The sequence below is a fragment of the Panthera pardus genome, unplaced genomic scaffold, assembly GCF_024362965.1.
Source record: "Panthera pardus isolate Hobbes unplaced genomic scaffold, ASM2436296v1 HiC_scaffold_8, whole genome shotgun sequence".
NCBI classification, from domain to species: Eukaryota; Metazoa; Chordata; class Mammalia; order Carnivora; family Felidae; genus Panthera; species Panthera pardus.
In genome coordinates, this window is record NW_026527013.1 from 55,081,984 (window position 1) to 55,094,446 (window position 12,463).

General features: G+C 45.2%; 1 protein-coding gene across 2 annotated transcripts in view; it reads right to left on the reverse strand.

Annotated features, from left to right (window-relative positions):
* Positions 1-1,412: 1,412 nt before the first annotated feature.
* NR2C2 (nuclear receptor subfamily 2 group C member 2) overlaps positions 1,413-12,463 on the reverse strand; it is a 91,844-nt gene continuing 80,793 nt past the window's right edge. For both annotated transcript variants that reach the window (XM_019433571.2, XM_019433570.2), the window contains 7 exons: positions 12,121-12,254; positions 11,004-11,181; positions 9,769-9,890; positions 8,830-8,969; positions 6,177-6,314; positions 5,092-5,197; positions 1,413-2,222 (listed from right to left, as the gene is read on the reverse strand). In XM_019433571.2, the coding sequence (XP_019289116.1) occupies positions 2,048-2,222; positions 5,092-5,197; positions 6,177-6,314; positions 8,830-8,969; positions 9,769-9,890; positions 11,004-11,181; positions 12,121-12,254 (993 nt within the window). In that variant the 3' untranslated portion in view covers positions 1,413-2,047. The remainder of the gene's footprint in view (positions 2,223-5,091; positions 5,198-6,176; positions 6,315-8,829; positions 8,970-9,768; positions 9,891-11,003; positions 11,182-12,120; positions 12,255-12,463) is intronic.

Below are 12,463 nucleotides of genomic sequence, written 5' to 3' on the forward strand. Positions count from 1 at the left end.
ATGAGTAGAAATGAAACAGACCTGCCCTAACTCTACTGTCTTGGCTGTTTTTTTTTAATTTTGAAATTTAAATCACTTCAAAGTTAGAAACCAAAAATTTAAGCTGGCAAAATTAAATTCTTTCCATCATTTTATAACAGGCACCCCTATTATCTCCAAAATGTGTTTCCAAGTCATGAACTATAAATAATATAATTAAATCCAAACAGGAATTTAGAAGTTGGAGATACCATCCCCACTTAATTCCTACTAATGACTTTCACCAAGTGCTCCTAACACTTCAGAACAGAGAATCCTATTTTGTCAAGAGCCAGTGGCTAGCTGGCTGGGCACCTACATAGCACATGAGGCCCCACCCTGACTAGGGCCCAAGCCAGACCAGAGTGTGCCTGTGAGGCAGGGGAAGTGCACTGGGATCTTTCTGGATACCATCTGGTCAAAAGGTCCTGGGAGATGCAAATTTAACCTAATGCTGTATTTTCTTAATCTGGGCTGTACAAAAAGGAAACGGAGAGTACCTATCTGGTCTTGGACATGCCACTTTCCCAAGCAGGAAACGCCCACCGTTTACTCACATCCATGGGAATTTATGCTCTTCTCTAGACAGAACTTCCTTATACTGCATTCTGCTCTTGTAAATGATGGTGGCTATAACTTAGGACAAAGAAGATAACTTTGGGAGTTACGGGTTTTTTTTATAAGGAGCAGGTAGGCTGCTTCTGCATACATCACCCAAAATGCTCCAGGGTTCTTTGCTGGTACACACCTGGGGGGATCAAAGTGCATGGTGTGCCAGTAGCATTCAAAGATCTGCCAACAGAAATGCAGAGTCTGGAAACACTTTGAAAAACCCTGATATTCAAGGTCAACAGAGAAACCCTTCCATTCAGCCGTACCATCACCACTACCCCGGGACAGGGAGCAAAATCCTGCACCCCTCCCCGCTGAATCACCTCACAGTTCTGAGTGAACTGCAGGAATACAGACCCTTCTCAAGGGGGTGTTTGGAATGGAAACCCCTGAGAAGGGGACCTTCTTCCTCCATCTGAACAATGAGCAACCGCCCCAGATTGCATTCAGGAATTACTGTCAGGTTCAAAATGCCCACCTTGCACTTTTTGGTCAGAAGGCTCTGTCTGCCGTGAGTGGTGGAGGTGATTTGGGGATGTTTTCACTTGCTGCAGGAATTGGCAGTTTATGTCTGACTGGTTGGTTGCAATCCAATTCTGAGAACCAGTCATCAAGAGAGCCCTAGGTTTGGAGGAGCCTGTAGATGCCAGTCACAGACCAGAACCAGAGGTCAGGGAACCTGACAAGCATCATCAACTCACCAGGTGAGGAAGCTTCCGGTTGGGGTCCCCACCGACTGCACTACCACACTCCCACTTACTGCATGATACACATGAGCCACATTCTCAATCGTTCATAGGAATTTAGTTCAACACCACTAATGTGTGCATACAATTAGGAATGATGCCATCTTTTCTTAAACATAAATGATTGTCTCCTGTACCCTATTGCGTTTTCACAGAAATCATTAGCATTTCGGCAAAAGACATACACAGTTTTCCATTTGTCCTGCCCACAGGCAAGATGTTGCTAACATACACATTGATAAGAAGTGCTTAGAAAGTGCTAATATTATTTACCCTGGTAATTAGTAGCTATTAATTCCAAGGAAAATTTTAATATATATACACACATACTGTTTTCTTAGGTTCGTTTAGTTTTGTTTAATACTAGTCTCTGACATTATAAAACTCTTTGTTTTTTGCCCTTTGAGAATCGCTAAATACAAATTAGGTTAAAAGATTGTTCCAAAATCTGGTTCATCAAAAGGCATTAAAACATTTCTTATGGCAGGAAAGGATCCTACTAGTCTTTTAGTTGCTATTGTTTGGGATTAACAGGTAAGAAGAAACCAGGTAGGAAATGGCTAACATACTGGAAATATTTGCACATACCAAAATACCACTACTTTATTTTCTCTGTTATCTGAGCGGTCCTGGGAGGATCCTTCTGCTTCTCAGCAGGCGTGCGGTGCACACTATAGACTGGCTCCGGTGATCTGGCCGTTATACTCTGCTGTCTCCATCTTGAGGATGTAGGGGATTATGCTGTCTATTGAAACATTGCCAATGAGACCAGTAAAAAAAAGTTCTTCTGTTATGTTTGAGCTCATCAGCCTGAGTGCTGGCAGGCGAACGAGAATCCGGGCCAATCTGTAAAAGGGAGGCTCATTAGAGAAAGGGAGTTCACTGCCCTTCAGACTTCTCCCTGGACAGGCTCCCAGGGACCCTCTCCGCACTGCTTGGAATTGAAACAAACAAACAGACCCATGACCTACCCCTTGTATTTCAAATTTCAACAGTTCCTCTTGTAGGGATTTATCATGAGAGAAAATCAAAACCAAGTACAAAGATGTATGTACAAATGTTTCCTTCATTTATAACAATTCTCCCCACCTCCACCAAAAGAGAAAAATTTGGAAATCAATAAAGGATGGGTTAAATTATGGTGTCTCCATATAAAAGAGCACACTGTATATTCAGCAAAAAGTATAAAAAAGATATATATTCACTGATGGTAAGTCTGTGATGTACAGCCGAGTAAAAACCTAAAAGGAGACCGGGAAGCAGCAAGTGTAACACAATCTCATTTGTGTAAATTTATTTGTGTGGCATGTATAAAAAAGTATTTGGAAGGATGTTCACCAAAATGTTCACCAAAACCCTGATCTCTGGGTTTGGGGATCTGGAATGCTTTTACTTATTAAACCTTTGTCTTTATTACTGTAGTGTTCACATAGCATCCTAATTAAAAAATGAAGCAATAAAATTGTTTTCATTTTGAAAACACCCTGGGTGGGAGGACACATCATGACCCCGTTCTGATGGCTCTCTGGACACTGTATCTGAAGCATCCCACATGATTGGCCATTCCACAGACACTGTACAAAGCTACGTGTGCAAGGATGCTCACTGCGTGCCAGCCTAGTCTGGAAACAACCTATATTTTCATTAGCAGGAAAGTTCTAAAGAAATGACAGCATCTCCTCAGCCACAGAAAATGCAGAAGTATGCTTGTTGAACATTACATGAAGAAAGGGTTACAAAACCTTACTTTGGATTTTATGATTCCAGTTACACAGACATAAAAAATTTCTGGAAGGAAATGCATAAAACGTTAACTATGGATAGTGCTATTTACAGGAACTGAAAAGCTTTCATTTTAATTTCCAGAATGTTCTAATTTCTTTCCTACAGTGAACACTGTTATTTTTAAAAAGAGAAAATACAGATTATGCAAGCGGCATTCCAGCATCATCGTCCATTTGCCCAGCCACCATGAGTCTTGCAGGGCACACAAAGATGTAAGGGGACACCACCACAGACCAGAAGGGGCAGACAGGATGAAGGATCTTGGAAACTCAGCAAGGGTCAATCAAGGAGGACTTCTTGGGGTGGGGGGTGGGGCGGTGGGGGGACAGGTCAGCTGGGCCTTAGAGGCTGGCTGAGGTTTCTCTCAGCAGAGATATAAACAATGGGGAGGGATAGAAGGGTTATTTCAGGAGGAGCAGACAGTATGAGAAAAGGCATAAAATGGGAAAGACTAAAACAATGCAGAAACGGGTGTCAACCGTCCTAGGGCTTTTGGGGGAACTGTCTTTTTTCTGAGCCCTATCCTATGAGAAAGCCTCCCTTATCTCATTTTTGGTTCCAAATCACTTTTCTTACCATGCCCTTTATCTATCCCTGGGTCCCTCACTAGATTTTTGCAGAAACACCTACTTTCAAAGGCCAGAGAGCTGCTGTTGTCAAGATGACTAGTGTGCTGTGTGGTTCTGCTAGCAGTCCCTACAGGGGCATTTCCAGCCTCTTCTGACCACAGACACTGTGTGGGAGTAGGCCCATGGCTACCTCTGGGGACAGCTTGCCCGCGTACCTGGCTGGGTTGGATGAGCTCTGGGTATGGGTGGCAGAGCTCCCATTGGCAGTCCCATTCTATATGTATTGAGGCTATAATCATTTGAGACTCATGGTGAGGTTTTCATAGATTCCAGTCAAAATGGATCCTGCTCTGGCAAAAGCTATGCTTGGGCCATGGAGGTGTGCCTAAAGCAGAGGAGGTTCTCTCCCAGCAGGGCCAGCTACAGGTCTGCCAATCACACCAGAGAAATGGGTCCCTGGGGCCTGGCATTCTCATTCTGTGGGGCATCTTTGGATTGAGGTCTGTGAAGGGGACACACATGGAGAGAAGTGGGGCCGTGTATTTTATGGGTCAATTTTGCTCCAGTGTTTATTTTGAGAGGACAGGGTGGGGAAGGGAATATTAAATAGTTTACCTGACATGACCTCAGTAATTCATGGAGTTTCCAGTGGGTTGGAAGTGGTCATGGGGAAAGAGCTCCTCCACTCCTTGGCTGGAAAGCCTGCCAGGCATCCTGCCCTATTTCAGAACTTTCCTGTTCAGTTTTGCATGACAAAGGCTCACATGTATATCTATGAGTATATGTGTATATACATGTATTTGCTGCCCAATCATTACAAATAATACAAACTAACTTTTTTACCTAAAAAATGGGAATTCAAAAAAAATCAGTTTATCTGACAGCAAAATTATTTTCTATAACCCACTCACTCCTTTGTAGAGGTCGGGGTCGGTTTCTGTCAACAAAAACTTTGCTATCACGTACGCTAGCTTGGCCTCTTCAGTGGACGCAGACCACGGGGGCACAGCTGCTCTTCTGGACAAAGGGAATCTCCGTGAGAACTACCGTCTGTGCATGATGTGAGCCTCGGAGGGAATTACACAGCAACGATTCCAAACCCTCATGTTACAGAAGAACAACCCAAGGTTCCACCTGCAGTTTACCCAGCAAACACTGGAATGGCCCAGTATTCCTGCCCCTCCCACCCAGCACTTTCCACACACTGTTACCATCCATGAAATGCAAGAACTAAAGTGTGATCAAAAGGAGGCTTCACCGGGCTGCCAGACGTGGAAAGGCTGACAATTTATATTTGTGACTACAGATCCAGCTGCACCCCCTCCTGCCCCACAGCAAGAGTGTGTATCTTTGCGCCTCACCGGTACGTGTCTTCCGAATAGGTTTTCTGAACGTAGTCCTGCAATTCCATCTGTGCCTTTTCTTGGAATTTTTCAATCTGGCTTGTGCTGGTCAAACCTGGATGGTCTAAAGAGAGAAAAGTACCCCTGAATTGCCTTGTGTATTCTGAAAGCCTCGCTTGCAGACTTCTTCGTATTTTTAATTAAGCCTCTGGCAAATTTCTCAAGTACAATGTAGATTGAACTCTGAAGGTGGATCTGGTTTGGATATTACTGTTAAAACATTAGTTTTTGCTCTATGCTCTGCCAAGGCCTGAGGGTTCCTGGGAGAGGGCTGGGCTCCTGAGTGGTCACACCAGCCTCACCAGCCCCACCTGGCTTGGTTTGGACATCTGGCTTGGAACTATCACATGAGATTAGAAATTATCACTTTCTATGAATTTAATACATAATTTCTCCCATTTTTATTAGCTACTTTGTTGTTCATGAGTGGATGGCTGGGGAAGAAGGGAGGGAGTTAGCGGTGTCCAACCCTGCTATTGAGTTCAGCAGTCAGCCTGAGTGACCTCTCTGGAGGCTCCGAGACAACAGCCAAGAGGGGGGGGGGGCAGTGAGGCCAGCCGGACAGTCCTGCTGCCTCTTCTTCAGCTGCTGCTACTGTCCTCCAGGAACAGGTAAACTTGTGCAGTTTCAGTCTGTACTGGAGGACATATGCTAATACAAACTAAAAATTGGCAAAAAGGAAAGCGAAACAAATCAAAATGAACAAAAAAGGACATTGGACAGTAGTATACTACTCTGTTTTGTATGTTGAAGTCTTGTTTGGCCAATGGTTTAAATTAGGATACAGAATAGATCTATTCAACATATGAAGTCAAACATCTGGAAGGCACTATGGCATATGTCTTTGGGACTGTAAAAACAATTTAAAAGAACATTATGTGCTTATGTTAGCTAGCAAAGCACACCTTTTAGGAGAACATTCTGTCACATACAATCTGGCAGGGCTCTCTCTACATGGCTGACAGCGTGACAACACATTCATGTTCAGAAATATCAGTAGACATAGGCGGAAAACTGTTGTGAGTCACCACCACATATCTTACCGGGGCTAAAGAGAACTATAGCTTTAAGGTATGCATACTCATAGCCGTCTATATCCAGCTTCGCCATACTGTTACAGAATTCCTGAAGCTTCCAGATGTGCTCCATGACTTGCTTTATCCGGTCTCCAGAAAGTTTATCTACAAATCAACATCACAGATCCTCTGAGAAAGGCTGGTAAGAATAACAACACAAGCTTCCTTGAGGAGCCACAGATTCAAAGAGAAGAGAAAATAATTTCACTTTTTAATGGAAAACCAGTTACCTTAAGATGGTTAACAGCCTCAGTTTCCGGGTGAAGAAGTGACAATAGGTACCCAAATTCCACTCTGCTATGTATGCTGTCTCAGTAATAATCCCCCAGACCAGCGATTCTCCCTGGCCCCACGTTGGGCAGCAACTTTGGCCTATAGGTGCAAACTGGTAACTCCTTTTATTCTGTGCTTAAGACCTATAAGTCAATTCTTAACAGTGGTCAGATTTTCTAAGTCTCTGCAGGCATTTAATAAATGTTTACGGATATGACCATTAAATGTCGACATTTTTTAGTTGTGGAAACAATTTTGTGTGTTTTCCGATTTAATCTTCGTGGTAGTATTTGCTGAAGGTATTAGTATTATTACACTCAGTTAAAAATAAAGGAAACCAATCCTCATTTGTGAACAAATCTAACTTAAAATCAACAAAATGTTACAGGGTTAAAAAAAAAAAAAAATCAGCTTTACGTTACTAGTCCAAAGGAGTAACTAGAAAAACAAAGGTGTGACTAGGTAACTCGAATTCCTAGGTAATCAAACATCTGGAATGCCTAATGAAAAGTGCAGCTCAACTGCAATTCAGTATCAGGTGCAGATTTTTAGTGTCAGTGCTGAATCCTAGGCGTGCTCCCTCAAGACTATGTCTTTGATGTACTATGGACTTCCGGCAGACAGAGGGCTATCTGCACTGGCTATCTCCTGTCCTGACATGGCTGGGATCTGACCACCAAATGTTAGGTAGTTGCCACAAATCTTTCTGGAAGAGAGTCACCTGTTCGCTCGTGAGCAGCAGCTGGGTATGCAACTGTGTCCTGGACTAGGGGGTCTGCACGACCCTTGTCTGTGCCTGGCTCTTCTGCTTGCTGTTTCACTTGGGGCAATCCAGGGACCTTACTGCGATAATAGTCTCTCTAGGATTGTGAGAATTTGTTATATGGGAAAGTGTAACCTGTTACGAGATAATAAAAAATCTGTCTGTTGGTCTCTGCCCCCAGTTTCTGGCACAGAGCTCCTGAAACCCTTGTTAATTTCTAAGTGATAAGAGCACTACCACGATATCTTATTCTAATATTTGTCTTTGACCCTGTTCCTGACAAAGAGCTCCTAAAACCCTTGTAAGCTCCTGTGTGTTAAGAGCACTAGGATTCATCTTTTGAGGTGAATCTATGGGGCCTGGCCCCTGGAAAGACTAAGGCATGCCAAGAAACTTGGAATTTCCAGCCCCGTCCCTCATCCTCCAGAGTGGGGAGAGGAGCTAGACACGGAGTTAATAATTGATCATGCCCACATGAGGAAGGAAGTCTCCATCATAAAATCCCAATAGTATGGGATTCAGAGAGCTTCCAAGTTGGTGAACACATGCACACCAGAGGGTGAAGTACCCCAAGTCCACGGGGACAGAAACTCCTGTGCTTGAGATTCTCTCAGACCTCACCCTATGTATCTCTTCATCTGGCTGTTCATCTGTATCCTTTATCATATCCTTTTAAAAAGTGGTGAACTTAAGTGTCTCCTCAAGTTCTGTGAGCAACGCTAGTGAATGAATCCAACTTGAGGGCTGCTGCAACCTCTGATCTACAGCAGGTTGGTCAGAAGCACAGGTGATAGCCTGGACTTGTGTGTGTGTATTGGGGACAGGGTCTTATGGGACTGAGCCCTTAACACCCGTGGGATCTGACACTATCTCTGGGTAGACAGTGTCAGAATTGAATTAAATTGTAAGACACCCACCTGGTGTCACAGGGAATTGCCTGTTGTGGGGAAACACCTCCACACATTGGTGACTACAAGTTCCAGAACTGAAGTGCCTGGGGAGTCTGGGTGGATCAGTTGATAAAGTGTCCAACTTCTGATTTTGGCGCAGGTCATGATCTCACGGTCGTGAGATTGAGCCCTGCATCGGGCTTCTCGCTAAGCATGGAGCCTGTTTGAGATTTACTCTCTTTCCCCCTCTGCCCCTCTCCCCCGTGTTCTCGTGCTCTCTCTCTCAAAAAAAAAAAAAAAAAGCGTTCTGTGTGAGTAGTAAAGGAGACATGCAGGGAAGAGAAGCACAGTAGGGAAAAATTGGGTTTTTCTTTCACCCCATAGGCGAAAAACTAGTTTTTTTCCATGTATGCCTGCCAATCAAGATGGAAATGTAAGATTATGCTGGAAACATCACCAAATGCCTACGTATCAGGAAGTTGGCAATTTTTTCAGTTATCTTTTTTTCGCCTTTCATATGCCTTATAAGATGACAGATGGGTGGAAATTTAAATGTTCTCACTGGTAAAGGTCCTAGGACTTAAATGTTAAACTACCTTCAGCCTGTGGATGCTGTGGGACACTGAGGCTGGCCAGTTTGCAAGGAGTCAGCCTGAACCGAGATGCAATCCCCCACAGCCCAGCCCAGCCCTACCTTCCTGGATGCTGTTCTGCAGGTGGTTGACAATGGCCGCCAGGATAGTGGAGAGACTCATGACCTGGGCACACTGGGCGAGGCCGAGGGTGAAGAGCTCGTTCCAGCAGGCCCGCACCAGGCTGGTGTTGCAGTCCTGCCTGGGGACAGAGGTCAGAGTGGGTGTGGGTACATGCTGGCATTCTCCAGGGCCCAGTTTGCCCCAAACAAGTTGATTCAGCAAGTGTTTCTTGAAGGTCTATGGTATGTCCAGGACCATTCTCTGAAAACACCACTGTCTGTGTGAATCTCTTAACTAAAGTCCCTCTGAGGATAAACTATTCTCTTAACAAAGACTCTTTAGACTTCAGTAATGAGAAATCTGAATGGGTATGACTAAACTGGCATCTCCTACAGCCTTCTAAACTCACAGTGGCCCTGACATGGCTGTCAGAAGAGGCTGCAGTGATCCAAGGGCTAAGAGCTCTGTCTGTCTCCCTGCAGACAGAGAACAGAGGGTCTGCAAACCCTGCAGGGGACAAGTTGGCACTGGAGACAGGAAGAGGCCAGCCACGCCAGCCTTCAGCCCTGTCTTGGATGATTTATACTCAGGACAGCATGGCTACCATGCTGCAAACAGTATGACCCTATCTGAGGAGCTTCTGCTACTTGTCTCAACATTTCAGGATGACTCCTGCCTTTTGCTCCACTCCATCCCTGGCTCCCAGCACCAAGTCCTTGGCATATGGAGAAGGCTGATAAAAGTTTGAGTAACACCGAAATAGTGGCAACCATGGACCTCGGCTACCAGTCCACTTAGTGTGTTTAATAAGAAAATCAGGGTCACTTGAATGAGATCACAGGAACAAACTAGAATGGCCCTCAGATATCTTCTGGGCCACTCCTAATGAGGGGAGGGCTCTTGCTGAAAGATATGCACAGAGAGAAAAGGCCACTTACCCAAGTGCCTGAAAAGCTGGGATTGACCTGGCCCAGTGCATGGAGAGGAAAAGCAGGCGGGATGCTGACTCGCAGATGTAGTGCACGTTGAGGTACTCTGGCATTGGGCTGGGCATGGTGAGCTGGAGAAGAAGAGGCACACAACACAGGAGGTGACAGAGAGACAGGTCAACATGAATCCCTGTCACGTTTCAACAACTGTGACACTTGAGTTGTGATAATCTCTAATGCTGAAGCTCCTGTGCAGACCCATCCTTATGAAACCTGTGTCCTCTGCAGCGGGGGGCTGGCACCAACACCCTGTGGTCTCTTGCCCAATGAACTAGGGCCTGATGGCCCTCAGAATGTGGTCAATGATGGTGACCTCCCAACTCAATCACACAAAGACATACTTTTCAACTTTTGCCTCAACTAAATTGCTATTTGTTCTAAAGCAATTCCATTTTGAGCTGGAGGTTAAAATCTAAATTGAATCTGGGAACAGGGGTCAACTTCATAGCTAGTGGGCATTTGGTAGGTGTCCTCAGGGTAACAGTGAGTGAGAGCTGAAAAGAAACCCATATGGTGGGAGGACGAGATCCCATCATCAGAATGCTCAGGCCTGGGCTCCAGAGCTCCACTGTCCAGAAGGGGCATTAATGCCTTTGATGCTGGAATCCCACTGGTGACCTATATTCTTGGCACCAGTGGGCAACTATGAGCAGGGACCCAGTCTTCCTAAGTGACTAGTCAGGCCTCTCTAGTCAAGAGCACTCGGGGATAGGAAGACACGGTCTGTAGCCCTAGAAACTGAGGAGTGTCTTTTGGAAGCAAGGCCATGGAGGAGCCTGTGGGGAAGACTAACAGCTCTTCAAAGTTCTGTGGCTAGCGATGGCAAGCGGTCAGGACCAGCGGCTAGGAATGAGGGCTGGCTGCCTGCACGCTGAAGCAGACAAAGGTGCCGGAGTGCTGGAGCTAGGCCATCCTAGAAAAGGCAGAGCAGTCCATTAAAAGCCCTCGAGGGTCAGCACCTTGTCAACCCCTCTTGGCAAGGACAGGCCACACCTGCTTCAGGGCAAGTTACCTTGAGAGCCAAATGAGCAAAACGGAGCAAAAATGCTTTTTAATGAGAATACTGTTCTGGAACACCAGGTCTGGATCAAAAGCCACAACATGAAAATGAGCTTGCTACAAGATTTTGGTTTTACACTGCAGGCTGGGAGGCTGGGGCATGTGGGTAGGCTGAATGCACTCACCTTAAATGTGACATGAGTATCTGAAAGGAGGGGCCCTTCGACCTCGATGATGGGTGTGGACTGGTCTCTGCTGATGACGTGGATGCCGCCTCCTCCACTGGCATCTATGCCGTCTGCTAGGCTCGGAGGTGAGGAGCTGTCTGTGGTATTAAGTGCTTTAGCTAAGGTATCAAATGCCCTGTGAGCAAAAATGAAGCAGTCAGTGGTGTGAATCCACAGCTTTTAGGAGGAACAGAACTCTAGCTGAGACATAATCTAGAAAAACCATGCAATGGGGAAAAGATCATTAATCTACCTGCTGGGGGAAGGGATGACAATGAAAGTTTCTGTGTACAGTCCATACATCATCATGGGCACTAAGCTATATATTATTTATTTTCACACATAATTTCTATTTTTCACACTACTCTCTAAGGTAGAACCCTCCCCATTTTATAGATGTGAAAGCTGAGGCCTGGAGATGTTACATAACTCTTCTAACACCAACCACCCAGTAAATGGTGGAAACAGAATTCTATCCAACTGGAATCCCATCCTCTTTGCTATCAGACTGCAAGAGATCATGAGGCCCGGGGCACTTGTGTGGCCTCCAGCTGTACATCTGCCCAGCCTGGCAAGACAGGCAGGGGTGACCAGTCCCACAGGAAAGGAGCAAACATGAGAGCCTATGGGGAAGAAACTCTCTGCAGCCGGTTATGGATGTTCAGGGCCAGCTAATGCTAGTAGCTAACCCCCTGATGGACTTAAGCTTTAGACTGTTTGGAAAAATAGGCTAAAACAGAAGTGGGAAAGGGGATGAACTATTAATATTTAGTCAAAATAACTAATGCAAGGAACACCTGTCTATTGAAGGGTTTTCCCTACTTCCACTCAGTCACTCCATTTCCTTTTTCATTGTTTGGAGTGAAAAGCAACTTTGATTGTTTTATATCATGTAATATAAACGAATCCTGGTTCCCATAGTTAAAATGTGAAGGAAGACAGATGTGCAGGGACACTGTGACTTTACCATCCTTGATTAAATACAGGGTGGGTGTCAAAATGCTGCCGCCAGCCCTCACAAAAGAGCAGCTAAGTGTGCACACTGGGCAGAGCCTCCACCCTCATGGGATCATACCGAGTAATCTCACTTGCGGACTGGTCCTCCGGCTGCATTTCCGAAGCATCACCATTGTTAAGGGACTCACTCAAGTTGGCAAGAGAGGTTACTACATTTGCCAGTGTGCCCAGAGCTCCCTGGCTTGTTTCTGCCTATTAAACAAAAAACAAGAACATTAAAGATGAACACAAACACACACATAAAAGACTCTCAGGCCAATGAAGGTATAATGGTAGTTTAAAAACAGCATCTATGGGGTGTGAGCTCAATATGGCAGCAGGAGGGAGAACTTTTTGGTGAGGGGAGAGTTCGGTGTCTTGACTGCGATGGTGGTTACACAAATATACATATAATAAGGTAA